At 39.1% G+C, this 14,844-nt stretch overlaps 1 protein-coding gene across 1 annotated transcript in view; it reads right to left on the bottom strand.

Moving 5' to 3' along the window:
• Slc9a7 (solute carrier family 9 member A7) overlaps nt 1-14,844 on the bottom strand; it is a 176,259-nt gene that overhangs the window by 60,889 nt on the left and 100,526 nt on the right. The window contains exons 6-8 of the mRNA XM_016009685.3: nt 3,427-3,532; nt 2,409-2,550; nt 87-192 (exon numbers count right to left, since the gene is read on the bottom strand). Of these exons, the coding sequence (XP_015865171.1) occupies nt 87-192; nt 2,409-2,550; nt 3,427-3,532 (354 nt within the window). The remainder of the gene's footprint in view (nt 1-86; nt 193-2,408; nt 2,551-3,426; nt 3,533-14,844) is intronic.

The following is a 14,844-nucleotide window of genomic DNA, read 5'->3' as shown; positions in this document are numbered from 1 at the left end:
GAGCCTTGTATAACACCCCCCTCCCTTACTCCTCCCTCCTTCCCTTCCTCTCTTACAGGCCCTGCTGAGCCCAGCAGTAAACCTACCTGTAAATCCACAGGCTTCAGCCAAAAGAAATGTGCTCCAGGACATCAGGAAGAAAAGCGCCGTCTCCAGCAGGGGGAAGCAGTGCAGCTTAGTAAACTTGGTCACGTCAGGACCAGGTTAAGGACAGCAGCTCTGGGCATGGGCAGCAGGGACACTTGAGATCCCTATTCTTTTAACTGGAGCCCCTCTCTAAGGGCCATTCATTCCCTACACCTCCTTGGGGGGTGGTCTTATCTCTCTTTTGAAATGTTATAGTGTCTGGACGGAACTTAAGAGCCCTGAACATGCTTGGCTGGTACTCTACCACTCTTTGTTGTTTCTTTCTTCCTTTTTACCATGCTTTCTTGGTTGTTTCTTTCTTCCTTTTTGAGACATGGGTTTGTTTGTTTTTTTAATGTAGCCTTGGATATCCTGGAACTCACTATGTAGATCAGGCTGGACTCAAACTCAGAGATCCACCAGCCTCTACCTCCCAAGTGTGGGGATTAAAAGTATGCACCACCACACACAGCTCAATTTTCTTTCTTTATTTCAATTATTTATTTTTATTGTATGTACATTAGTGTTCTGCTTATATGTATGTCTGTGTAAGGGTTTCAGATCCCCTAGAAATGGGATTACAGACAGTTGTCAACTGCTACGTGGGTGCTGGGAATTGAACCTGGGTCCTCTGAAGAGCAGCCAGTGCTCATAACCACTGAGCCATCTCTACAGGCCCAAACTCCAATTCTCAAGTAACAAAAATTTTTAAAAAATAAGCTTTCCACGGGCTGGTGGTGTAGCTCAGTGGTAAGTGCTTGCCTACCATGTTTGCATTCCTGGGTTTGATCACCCCACCACCACACAAAATAAAAAGAAACTTTACAGTAGAATACAAGTTACAGTTACGAGAGCCAGAGCTGGAGTGCAGAGTTGTCGTTGAATTGGCACAGAGTGTCTGTCTGAGATAAGGAATAGCATTCTGGGAACAGGTAGTAGGAATGGCTAAACAATACTATGAATGCATTTAATAACTTAAAATGGTGGTGGTGGTGGTGGTGGTGGTGGTGGTGGTGGTGGTGGTGTGTGTGTGTGTGTTACACATGTGCCTGCTAAGCAAGCATATGAAGGTCAGAGGACAACTTGTAAGGGAGTAGTTTTCTTCTACCACGTGGGTTCTAGGGAACCCATCAAGCTCAGGTCATCAGGCTTGGTGGTAAAAATACTTATCTGTTGAACCATCTTATCGGTTCCTGTACTTACTAATTTTAAATTGTGTACTGAGGCAAATTTTATTATATTATCATGATTTTAAAAATTAATAACATAAGGAATACAAAGCAATTGAATTGCATGCTCTAAATGGGTGAGTTGTATAGTAAATGAATTACTGTGATTCTATGAATAAATCTCTGGCTGCAGGCTTGACTGATAGGTTACTTCTTATAGGGCTGGGAAGGCCTTAGGCAGGCCTGACCCATGGATGGGACAGGAAAATAAAAGAAATCTATAACTCCTGGAACAGCAACGAAATGCTGGGGTCTCCTTTTGAGAACACAGGGAATCTTCCTCCCACCACTGCCATTCAATACACCATCAACATAGATCCAACTCACAAATAAGTTCACTGAGCAATTAAACCCTCAGTACTAGGGCCTTTAAACAAAGCTATCTTGATTTGTGCTGTCTGACACAGTAGCTGCTAGCTACTTTTGGCCTCTCAACATTTAAGATGTAGTTAGGCAATAGTCCCTGAACAGCAGATAGCACCAGCAGACTGAAGCTCAAGTGCTGCCTGAGCAGTGGTCACTGACTGCAAGCCTCCTCTGGGTTCCTCAGGCTCTCCATCCCCTATAATTAGTGTTCCAACTGGGCTATATATAAGAAAGGGAGAGAAGCAGCAACAGTAAGGACAATGCAAAATCTAGAGTTGAACTCACCATTTTTAAAATTTTATTTAGTATATTTTATGTTTCATTGATTTATTTCCTTCCTTTTTCATATTCTCATTTGACAGAATTTATTTTACTTATTTTTTAACAATGTATTTGATCATATGCATCCCAACTCCCTACATCCCACTTCAGACACCCCAACATATCCCCACACCCATTTCATTACTTCTTCTTTTTTAAGTCCAATTTTCCAGTCTTTTTCTCAGATTCTTACTTAGGGGCCCAATCACTGTACCTGACAGAGCTGAGGAAGTACCACATTTCAGGAGAACAACCAATTTAAGATTCTGATCTGAAAGGAGGAACCAAGAACTTTTTCTTTCCAAACATAATATCATATATATGTGTATCCAGGCAGGCGCCAAAACTTTTAAAAAAAAAGGATATTAGAGCAGTCACGACACCAGTTACAGCTCCCATGGTAAAAGAGCCACTAAATATACCTAGAAAAATGCCAACTGACTTAAAAAAGGCAGCAGCGTCGAAAGTGTGAGTATTTAATCCTGCTGGCTGATAGGCAACAATAGACCTGGAGTTTAAAAAGAGAGAGAAAGTTTTGTTTATGTTTTTGTTTTTTTTAAAGACCACCCTTGTTTTATACCACGACACACTTAATAGCCCCCTCCTTGACTATTTCACTTTCTACGGTTTTAGTTACCTGAGGTCAACCTCAATCTAAAAATATTAAGTAGAAAAATCTAGAAATAAACTATTTATAAGTTGTATATTGTATATTGTTCTCAACAGCATGATGAAACCTCAAACCATCCAGCTGGATCCTGTCCATGACATGAATCACTACTTTGACTAATGTATTCACATGCTATATGCTACTTGACTATTAGTCCCTTAGAAACCATTGAGGTTATCATACTGCAGCACTTATGTTCAAACAACCTTTATTTTACTTTATAATATTTCCAAGGAAAAAGAAGAGTGTTGCTGAAAATTTGGATCTGCCAAAGAAAAGCCATAAAATGTTACAAGTTAGTGAAAAGTACAATAATAATTTGAGACAAAGAGCTAGCTTGTTGCATAATTTCATTACACTTAAAACATTATTTTAATTGTTATACTTTATTATTAGTTATTGCTAACTTTCTACGTGTCTAATTTATATACTGAACTTTATTATAGATATGTAGTTGTATGTATGTGAAAATCATAAACAAGGTTCAGTATGGTTTCAAGCATCCACTAGAGGTCTTAAACTGTATCTCTAGGAAAAGGAGGCTAACTGTAACTGAAAATATCAACAAACATATAGTCTACCAAGCACTGCCCAGAGCAAATACATTTAATTTAAGCTGCAGCCACCATGCTGTGATGGTATCAGCATCCTGAATTCTGCTGAAGGACAAAGCCAGAAACATTATGCAACCCCCCTGCAGAAACAGTTACTTACGAGGATAGTACAATGGCAACAGCATCATTCAGGACACTCTCTCCAAAAAGAAGAGCATAAAGATCCACATCTGCATGCAGTTCATTAAAGATTGCCAACACGGTCACTGAAATGTAGGCCCAAAGCACAGAAATTAGTTTTGGCTTCTGCCCTTAAACCACCGATTCCAGATTTATAGAGGCTATTTGCATATTAGGTGGGACAAGGTGTCTTAGTAACCAGCAAATTCAAGGACAGATGGTCTGTCTAGTAAATGATAAAAAAGGAAAAATGAAAAGCTTCTAATCTAGATGAGGTATGATGTAGTCATTGAGTCTGATGATCCTGCACCTAAGTACATGCATGCTATCTGACCTAATGCCACCATATACTGAAAATACCTTGTATAAAAAATTGGGGGGGGAGCCACTTATATGATTGATCTCTTTTTGTGGGTTGGCAAAATTTTAAAGACAGAAATCCTATTTTTTGACCCCAGTGTTCCCAGAACCCAGCACAGAGTTGGGGTGCAGAAAAGACTGATAAAGGCTTTGTCCATGACAAATTACCTGTAATTATACTCGTTAGGGAATAAATAACTAAGAAAGGATCTCTTATATAGCCCAGGCTGCCCACAACTCACAGTCCTCCTGCCTCAGTCCCCTGAATGTTGGAATTACAGACAAGCATTGCCATGCCCAGTCCATAATTACACTTCTCCCTATTTTTACATTTTTGAAGCATTTAAAAACCAATGATTCTCTGGATCAGTAGTTCTGAAACTTTTAACCTCTAAACTCCGTTATATTCTAAGACCTGTGCTCCTAATACGGATATATATTTTATTGAATACAACAGAAAAATAAGTATTTGTGTATTTAAAATAATAATTAACCTTTTAATGTACTAACATAAAATATTTTAATAAAAAACTACAATTTCTGAAATAAAAACCTGAAAAGGAAGCCATTGTTCTATATTTTTATAAATCCCTTTAAACTCTTGGATTAACAAAAGGCAGATGTTTCTCACAAATGTTTCTATATCTAAGGGACAGATAATAGCATGTTCTTACACAGCCTCTGGAAGACCCCACTGTACATGTGGAAGAGACGAGAGCAAAAAAGACAAATAAGGTATTGCTGTTATTATGAAATCAGTTTTGACCTGATTGGCTCCTGGAAGGGTTTGGGGGGACCCCCAATTACTCCCAGACTTACTGCTAGAATATGGTTTCTGAACTTTAGCTTTAATGGTGTTTGGGACTAGATAATGACTTTTCTGTGGGGTTTGACCTATGTACCACAAGATAGTTAGCCATATCCCTGGACCCTATCTGCAGAAGAGGATAGAGAGAGAGGACAGGCACATGCAGCCAGCTTACCTCCACAAGGCAGCAGAGGCACCACTGAAGGTCCTAGATGACCGGCTAGGACAGAAGTCATGGTACCACACCACAGGTGGGAATTCAAGATAAACATCTATTTTTGTTTAAGATGATAACAACCAGGTTTTTCTGGTATTTGTATCCAAAAGTATAACTACTTATGGAATTAGAACACCAAACCAAATGCTTAGTTTAGTGAGTAATTATAAGTAAGTTAATTTTCTTACCACCAACCAATTCAAGAATTTGCCAGCCCTTCATGCACATGTGCCATCCCAATCTAAAGCCCCCTTCACTCAAAAATAACCACTGTGTGAATTTTATAGTGACCTTTTTTCCTTTCTTTATAGTTTAATAACCCAAATATACACTCTCTGACATGATCATCTCATTCTGCCCATTTTAAAGAAAATGGACTTAAAAAAAATACCTCTTACACTCTGCTATGTTCTTCCCCTTCCCCTTCTGTGAGTTCTTTTTTCAAGGTGCCTTATGATTTAGTTCTCTAGTGTTGGAACTTTCCAAGCCTGGGTCATATACAGCTCTTTTGTAATGCCTATCACTTTCTTTTTTCTTTTGGATTTCCAGAGAGGGTTTCTCTATGTAGCCCTGGCTATCCTGGAACTCACCCTGTAGACCAGGCTGTCCTCAAACCCACAGAAATCTACTTGAATCTGCCTCCTGAGTGCTGGGATTAAAGGTGTGTACCGCTACCTCCTGGCCTTTATTTTATTATCATCATCATCATCATTACTTTGAGATAGGGTCTCACTGTGTAGATCTGACTGACCTTGAACTCACAGAAATCCACCTGCCCCTGTCTCCCAAGTGCTGGGATAAAGACATGCACCACTACAACAGGTTGTCTATCACTTTCTTAATTTACCTTAGCATCTTTTGGAATATGAAGAAAGTTACATCCTTTGGGAAGGAGGCATATTTTCCTAGTCTGACCTCATTATTATAGCTTTCTTATACAAGGGGTTAACTTCATTTTTCCTTATGCTTACATGCTGTTCAACCTCAACTTGATTGTGTTGTTTATACTTAATGAAGGTGTGTCAAGGTCGAAAAAGGCTCCTTTTTCTGATGCAGTACTTGAATTAGAATATCCTCCATAAGCTCATGTATTTAAATACTTAGTACCCAGCTGGTGGTTTGGGAGAGGTTATGAGACCTTTAGGAGGTAGAACCTTGCTGGAAGTATGTCACTGGAGTCAGCAAGCTTTGAGGGTTTGCAGGCTTATTCCACTTCCTCCCTCCACTTCCTGTGTGTATATGAAAAATGTGATTATCTAGCTTCCTGCTCCTGCTATCATGCCATGCATTCCCCACCATCAACGGACTCTATCATTCTAGAGTACGTTCTATCATACACTAAAATAAAGTCTGTCTTTCTTATTTTACCTTCAGCCATGAAATTATCTCAGCAACTACAAACAACTAATAAATCTAGTTTTGCCTGCAACTGTTAAATATGGCCACTTCGTCAATACTTTCTGAGATCCACTGACTCCAGCATCTTCCATCCCACTCCAATGTGAATTTAATCTGTCTTCCTCTTAATGACTTGTCAATCAAGTCCTAGCAGTTCCTCTTTGGGAGATGGATCAATTCTTCCAGGAATATATTTTCTTATCTTACTTATTTTTTAAAAAAAGTATTATTAGTTGGGTATAGTGTCACATGCCATTAATCCCAGCACTTGAGAGGCAGAGGCAGGTGGACCTCTGTGGGTTAGAGGCCAACCTGGTCTATACAATGAGTTTCAGGCCAGCCAAGACTACATAGTACGGCTCTCTCTCAAAAACTTACTATTATTGTGTGTCACACAAATATGTGGAGGTTGGAAGGCAAATTTATGGAGTCAGTTCTCCCCTTCCACCTTTACCAGGATTCCAGGTTTTGAACTCAGGTTGCTAAACTTGTACAAGAGCCTTTACCTACTGCATCACCTTGATGGTCATTTTCCGGGTATTTCTGAGAGCCCCCATAACCTAGATCACTCGCACAGCCTCTGCCCTCCTTCAGTATCCTTGTACTCAGCAGTAAATCTTAACATTAAATGTCCCTCTCAAGTTTCAAGTGTCACCATATAGGCTAATGATATTTATTCCAAGTGGGGATCCTTACTTTAGTGGGTAAACACTGGAGGAAAATTTCTGGGTTTCATAGCGGTCAATATGATCAGCACCCCCTCTTTTCCTTTGCAGAGGTGCTATTTTTGTATCCAAGCCTCACTGCTCCTGCAGGAATAGTCTGTTATTTCCTTTATGGGTGTTTTTTCTTTTGCTGTCCTGCTTTCTCTATTCTTGTTAGGGACTAAAGGACATCTCAAAGTGACATGCCCTCCAACATGTTTTCCTTTTCAAAAATTTTAATTCATTTACAAAAAATAAATAACTAATTTAGTTCTGAAGAATATCCTCTGTATCATGCATGACATAAGCTAGTAGGAACAGGCTACATGCCTGCCAGCAATGCTTCTTAGAGGACATGTTCTTACAACACTGATGTTATCTCAAAACACAAAGTCAATTTCTTCCATTCAACCTGATGCAACAGGTTACAAAATAGGGAAATCTTTAGGGATAGGACTTTTGAAAAGTTGTGTTCTGTGTTAACTTATTACATGAATTACATTTATGGCTCCTTCTGCAAAATTTGGACTCTAGTACTTTATAATTATATAGTATATAAGAATTGCTTTTTTTTAAATCCAGGTGTTGGAGAAAAATTAACAGTAATAATCATGAATGCTGATGACTTACCATAAAGCAGATACCATGCTAAGAATTTTGTAATTTAATTCAGTTCCTATAAAACTCTCTGAGGAGGCTAATGTTACCATTTCTCTCAGTTAAGGATAAGAAAACAAACTCTGTAATGCACGGGCCGCTCTGTACTTCAGTATTGAAATCCCCCAAATCTCAGTGATGACACAAGAGAAGTTTCATTCCTTAGTTATATCATGTGCCCACTGTGGACTGCTGTGGGTGGGGCTCTATCCACATCAGCTACTTGGGGATTAAGGGCTCAAAACTGATGGAAGCAAATAAAAATGAACAGTATCTAAGCTTGGCAGTTTAGAAGCAGAAGATCCAGGGCATCAGACTCTATCAGTCAGAGAGGTTCTTAAACGGAAACAAATGGCACACTCAAACAGCAAACTAAGAAGAGCTTTAGCTGGGTGGTGGTAGCACACACCTTTAATCCCAGCACACAGGGAGGCAGAGGCAGGAGGATCTCTGTGAGTTCAAGGCCAGTCTGGTCTACAAAGGGAGTTCCAGAACAGCAAGTGCTATTATACAGAAAAACCCTGTCTCAAACAAACAAACAAACAAAAACCAACAACAAGAAAAAGAGCCTTATAAGGAAGTTTTTTATAAAAACGTGGGAAGATGGGATTGGGGATTTAGCTCAGTGGTAGAGCAAGCGCAAGGCCCTGGGTTCGGTCCTCAGCTCTGGAAAAAAAAAGTGTTGGAAGAGTACAGGGAAAATAGAAGGGAGAAGACAGCACTTGAAGGCAAAACCAGGGAACTTTCATCTATAGGTCTGAAGGGTCAAGAGCAAGGAGAACCTAGAGTTGTATGGACTGGATCCCCTAATAAGAGCTGTTATTTCAGATGAAGAGGTACAACTGGTCTGAAGGACTCTTGTACCTCCATTTTCCTTCCAGTGGCATTCACTATAGACAAATCCAATGGGAAACCAGAAAGCAAAGGAACCTTTGACATGTTCCATATAAGTCAGCCTCTGTGGCTAAGAAAGAGGAAAGGGCAGCAGGTAAATGTGAAGGGGCAAATAGAAGACATGAAACAGCCATCAACTGTTGAAGAATTCAGCATACAGCAAAGTCCAAAGATTTGGTGTACTTGTTACTTTTCTCATAGCTGTGACCTGAAAAGCACAACTTAAGGAAGGATTTATTTTGGCCCATGGTTTGATGGAATATAGTCCGTCATTGCTGGGAAGGAATGTTACCAAGAGCATGAGGTGGCTAGTCATATTGTGCCCACAATCAGAAAGCAAAGAGAGATGAATGCTGTTGTTAGTTGACTGTGCCTCTTTTCCCTGACTAATCAGTCTAGAACTCCAGCCAACAGAGTGGTGCCCCCCACATTCTGGACATGTCTTAACCCTCTCCATTAATCTACTCTGGAAACACCCTCACAAGCATACTCAAAGGTATTCCTTATTAATGCCCTAGTATTTGTTTGTTTGTTTCGTTTCATTTCGTTTCATTTTGTTTTGTTTTTTGAGACAGGGTTTCTCTGTAGGGTTGTCCTGGAACTTACTCTGTAGACCAGGCTGGCCTTGAATTCATGGAGATCTTCCTGCCTCTGCCTCCCAGAGTGCTGGGTTTAAAGGCGTGCGTCACCACTGCCCAGCCCTAGTGTTTCTTAAACCAATCAGTGAGCAGTTAAAAGTAACCATCACATTTGACAAAGTGGCGAATTATATCTACTATATGACTTCAAAAAGCTTTTCTGACTTTAAAACATGGTTTGCCAAAAATGCTATAGTTATTAATGGTAAAAACAATGCTCACGACAATGAAAGCATATCTAAAACCTTTAACAACAGACAGTTACATAGAACTCATATGAATCTTAACTCCTCTTTATTCCTGCTATTACCTTATAAAGCATGTCAGGAACTCTGTGGTGCAAGTCTATGCCTGACCACAGTGGGGAAATATCCAAAAGAGAATGGTATAGGGATAACAGGCTTGGAAAGTCACCTTTAAAGGAAGGGATTTGCCCTTATTTGAATGTAATCTGAATGTCCCTCAAACTGTCACATAAAATGGGTTGGTCCTCTAAGAAGCAACATTAGTAGAAGCTGAGATCTTTGAAAGGTGGGGCTTCAATTAGTGTTGTGGGGGACCCTAGTCTCTCACCATTTCTGAGCTCTTGGTTTGAGATATGACCACCTGCTAAAGTATGCACCCCCACCACTACCATCCCAGACACTTATCAGATGGCCAAACCAATTGGGAATACCTGATTTTCAACCCAAACTTCCCCAACTGTGAGCTAAATCAACCATTTCTTAGCTGGGTGTGGTTGTACATGCCTTTAGTCCCAGCACTTAGGAGGCAGAGGCAGACAGATCTCTGAGTTGGAGGCCAGCCTGGTCTATAAAGCAAGTTCGGGACAGCCAAGGCTACAGAGAGAACCCCTGTTTCAAGAAAAACAAAACAAAACAAACAAACAAAAACATTTCTCTTTATTAAGTTACTGTTTCCAACATTTTACTATAGTGATGCAAAGCTGACTAATACAGTATGAAACAAGGCCATCCCACCTCAGCAGGACCCTTTAAAAATCACAGAATAGCTGGCACACATAGGAAGAAGAAAAAACATCTTAATAACCTGATCTGTTCATTCAACTGACTTTTCTTGAACACATCACTTGTATATGAAATACCATTTAATATTTGTGAATGCTCACTATAAAAGTACCCATATCACTATATACAAAATGGACTTAATTCAAAGAGTTATAAAGGGGTCTTAGGAAGAATGACCAGGTAGGTGGCATATTGGAAACACATCTCAAAGGGTGAGCAACTGGGTGGTACAACTAGAAAGTTAGTTTTGGACAACTAATTTGGATCACAGATTTTAAAAATCTGCTATGCTGATTGACTCTGGGGGTGTACATAAGAAACAGGATTAAAATGAAGGGTACCAGGGTTAGGAGTGCATCTCAATTGTAGAGCACTTGCCTAGTATGCTCTGAATTTGGTTCTCCATAACCCCCTACATACATGCATGGACATACAAATCAAGACTAGGGGAACCATTTCATAATGAGTCACAGGAAGAAATAGCACTCATTTTCTCTGGAAGCTGCCTACAGATACAGTAGAAGATGGAATCCTACATTTTCTTTCCTCAATGCAGATCAATCTAAAATGACCATCTAAAGAGATGAAATAAGAACCCCATGTTACCAACCACAAGTGGAGAGGTCTCTGCCCCCACATATATGGTGCCATTTTCAATGAGAAAACCAAGGATTGATATCTTAAGTACAGTGTAATCAGGGATAAGCAGCTCTTTTTTTCCTGTCAGTCAATACCACTCCATACCAGAATTGTGTTTGATTGTTTAGGAACAAGAAGCCAATCTGATCTAGTAGTCCCCTTAAAACCAACTCCTTGCTCAATGGGCCATAATCATCAGTTGGGTATTTATCAAAAGAGTGATAGAGTTGTAAATATGTGTGTGTTGCTGCTCAAAAGCATCTCAATGCTCTCCTGAGAGCCATTCTGTGGACGATCAAATGAAAAAGACTTCAGTCTCCAAGATTTCACAGGAGAACAAACTCCCAAATCTGATCATTAAACAAACAGCTAGATGTGGTAGCTCACACCTGTAATCCCAGCATTCAGAAGCTCAAGGCAGTAATGAGGTCAGCCTGTGCTACACAGTGAGTTCTAAGCCATCCTGGTCTACAATGAGACCCTGTCTCCAAAAGAAACAATCAAGCAAGTGCAACTGGCCTAGTCCCATTTATCCCCACCAACACTTAACTCTTGTTTCTGTGATTTTGCCCTTCCACACCCCCACTTGCTTTCAGTTGAGGTTTTTTTTTTCTTTTTTGATTTTCTTTTCAAGACAGGGTCTCTCTGTGAAGTACTAGCTGTCCTAGAACTTGCTCTGTAGACCAGGCTGGCCTAGAACTCAGAGATCTGCCTACCTCTGACTGCCTCCTGAGGATTAAAGGCATGCACCATCACCGCTACTGGCTCAGTTGAGTTTTAAAATAACTAATTTTGGAATTCATACAACTAAACTATATTATTATAAGTTAGTCACCCCCACGTTAGTTTTGTGTAGCTAATATCTCTGATGTGAGCGTTACAATAATTGCAGCAGCCTAAGTGCCATTTTTGTTGATACTACCAAGTCTTCACTTGGGCTTTTGCAGGTACCTAGTCTTCCCTCACATCATATTTAGCATTACCATTTTCTGAACATGTGTTCCATGAAGACCCATGAAGATTGATTATACATGTGTTTAGACCACTGATTATTTCACCTCCAGCCACATTTTCCCATATCTTAAATTACCCTGCTCCATTATCCTATAAACAGCCCCACCCCATCCTCAGGGAAGAGGATTTACAACTTGGTTCTCTCACCTCCATCCTCAGCTGCCCAGTGAATAACCTTCTGTTTTGTAAAATTCGTAGTAGGTTAACTGTCATACTTCACTGTAAGCATAAATGGGCCTCTTTTTAGTTTGTTTGTTGTTTGTTTTCTAGTACTATCCTCTAACTCTGTACTCAAGTTTCAATCTCTTTTATGGCAGTTTTCCAACAGCAGATTTTTAGGAGGCTAGTAAAACACTTAAAACATCCTACATTTCAAAAGCTATCCATTCAAAAAGCAGTTAAAGTTAATGTTCTAATGTCTAACAAGTTTAAACTTCTAAGTTTCCTGAACTTTTATTTACATGGAACTCTTACTATGACAATCTTCAGAGGCCAAATAAAAATGATGTAACATGGCAATGCCTTCCATTATTTTATAACATAGCATAGACACATTATACGGAAATAAACAGTTATATAGGTAATCTGGAAAAATGGGCTTTTATCCAATTAACTAAAGCAACACTAATAGTTCAGAAAACAGTATCTGTAATCTTCATCACACTCACCTCATATTACTGGTGATAGTACTAATAAGATGGTAGTAATAAAGCTACACACAAACATAAATAGTAATATATGTTCAGACAGCATAAACAGCTTTCTCAGGCTTCTGAAGAATCTATTCCTCAACAAATTCTCATCTAAACACAGTCACAGACAGCTTAGCATTTAAATAAAGCTACCTTTCAGGGTGTTTTTTAGAAGCATGCTTGAGTAGTGAGGATCTATTATTTATCTTTTAAACAAACATTAGGAAAGCAGAACTCTCTGCCTGAGTCAGATGTGCACAGAGACCAACATAATCAGCAAATGTTATATGCTCAGTGCTTTGCATGTGTGGTTACATTTAATTCTCACAAGAGCATTAGAAACAGGAACCATTACTTCTACTTTACAGATGAGGATGCTAATGGGAGAAGGGAAAGTAGGCCCAAGCCAGTTGATCAGTGAGATGATCAGTGAGAGCTTAACCCAAAGGCTAAGACTCCACAATCTCATCTTCTTTTCACAAACCAAGTTGCCTCAAGCAGCCAATCCTTCAATACTCATTGAGAGTGTCTATGATGATATATGGCGATAAGAAAGGTTACTATATTTTGGAACACTGAGATTCTTCAGAACTACACAACTGTCTAGCACCATGCTGTTCAATGTGGTGATCACTAGTCATATGAAGTCACTTAATTTAAATTGTTTAATATTAAATGAAAGCTAAAGCTCAGTTCTTCAGTTTGCAGTACCCCACATTTCAAATGCTCAGTAGCAGCACATGATCAGTGGCTATCATAATGGACTGAGCAAGCAGAATATAGAACGTTCTTTGCAGAAAGTTCTGTGGAATAACACTAATCTAGAGGACCCCTAAGAGGCCTGGTCAAGTGGGAACTATCACTGTCTTTAAGATTATTACTGTTCAGAATATTAGAGAGTATTTTACACAAGTATGCTTCTGTACATCTAAGCAATAACAGAAACATGAAGATTTTTATACCTCCATTTTGAGGACTAGACCAATCCTTTCTCCTTAAATTATTTCTAAGATGTATGGTCAGTCAATCCTCATTATCTGAAGGGAATCAGTTCCAGGAACTTCCTCATACAAACACCAAAATCCATGGATGCTGAAGTCCCTTATGTAAAATGATGTGTGTATATAAAACCTATGTGTACCATGTTGCATTTGAAAGCATAGCTAAATTGGTTGTAATAGTACAAGATAAATGCTATGTAAATAGTTGTTATACTATATTGGTTAGGGAATAAGACAAGAAAAAAAGTACACATTCAGTACATGTGCAATAGTTTTTGTTTATTTTTGAGATTGCAACTTAATTACAACATTTCTCCATTCCCTTTCCTCCTTCCAAATACCCGTCCCTACTTTCCTTCAAATTCATGGTCTCTTTTTTCATAACCCTGAAAATAGATATATGAGTAACATTATATGGACCCAGGTGATTATATTTAGGAATATATATGTATACACATGAATACATATATGCATGTGGAGTTTTTTAAAACTGCATTTGATCTGCAGTTAGTTGAATCTATCGACATGGAGAGAAGACTTGTAATAACTGACATTAGAAAAAGAAATAGCTGATACTTTGGGGGGATTTTAAAAATCTATGTGTATGGGTATTTTCCCTATATGTGGGTCTCCTAGAACTGGAGTTACAGATGGTTGTGAGCCACCATGTTAGTACTGGAAATTGAACCTGGGTCCTCTACATGAGCAGCAAGTGCTCTTAAGCACTGAGTCATCTCTCCAGCCCCCTGCTTTGCTTTATACATTCTAACTTGCAGTCAAGCCGTCTTGTTTGTTTTTGAGGTGTGGGGGAGAAGGGCTATACATTAACTCCACTTTTAGGAAATAGTTCATCTAACAATTGAAAACTACAAGATAAGAGATTTACAAAAATTACATCACAGTATGGTAGTTATGTATGAACTCTGCACAAAAATGTTTATAAATATAACTGTTTCCATAAAGGAAAAATAATTATTCAAGCCAAATGTATGTTTCCTAATGGAAGGTGAAGGCACAATACTGAAAAAGAACACAGTCTGAAAGTATGTCTACATTAGTCATTCTAAAGTGAAAGAGGGAAATACAGATAGAGATAACGCAAGTGTCCTTGAACAGATGATTCAATAAGCAAAATGTGAAATAGTATTCAACCTCAAAAGGGAGGAAAGCATGGCATATGCTGCACCATGGATGAACTGACAGGGCAGGATGCTAAGCGAAATGGGCCAGTGACAAAATGATAAATACTGTAAGATTTTACATGCACAAGGAAATTATAGTAGTTAAATTCATAGAGGGGAAAGGAGAATGATTGTTGAAAGACACTGGAGAGAAAGGAAAAAAGGGA

This window comes from Peromyscus maniculatus, chromosome X (genome assembly GCF_049852395.1).
Source record: "Peromyscus maniculatus bairdii isolate BWxNUB_F1_BW_parent chromosome X, HU_Pman_BW_mat_3.1, whole genome shotgun sequence".
Classification (NCBI taxonomy): domain Eukaryota; kingdom Metazoa; phylum Chordata; class Mammalia; order Rodentia; family Cricetidae; genus Peromyscus; species Peromyscus maniculatus.
The sequence above is the reverse complement of the archived record's forward strand: the minus strand, read 5'-3'. Positions and strand labels throughout refer to the sequence as shown.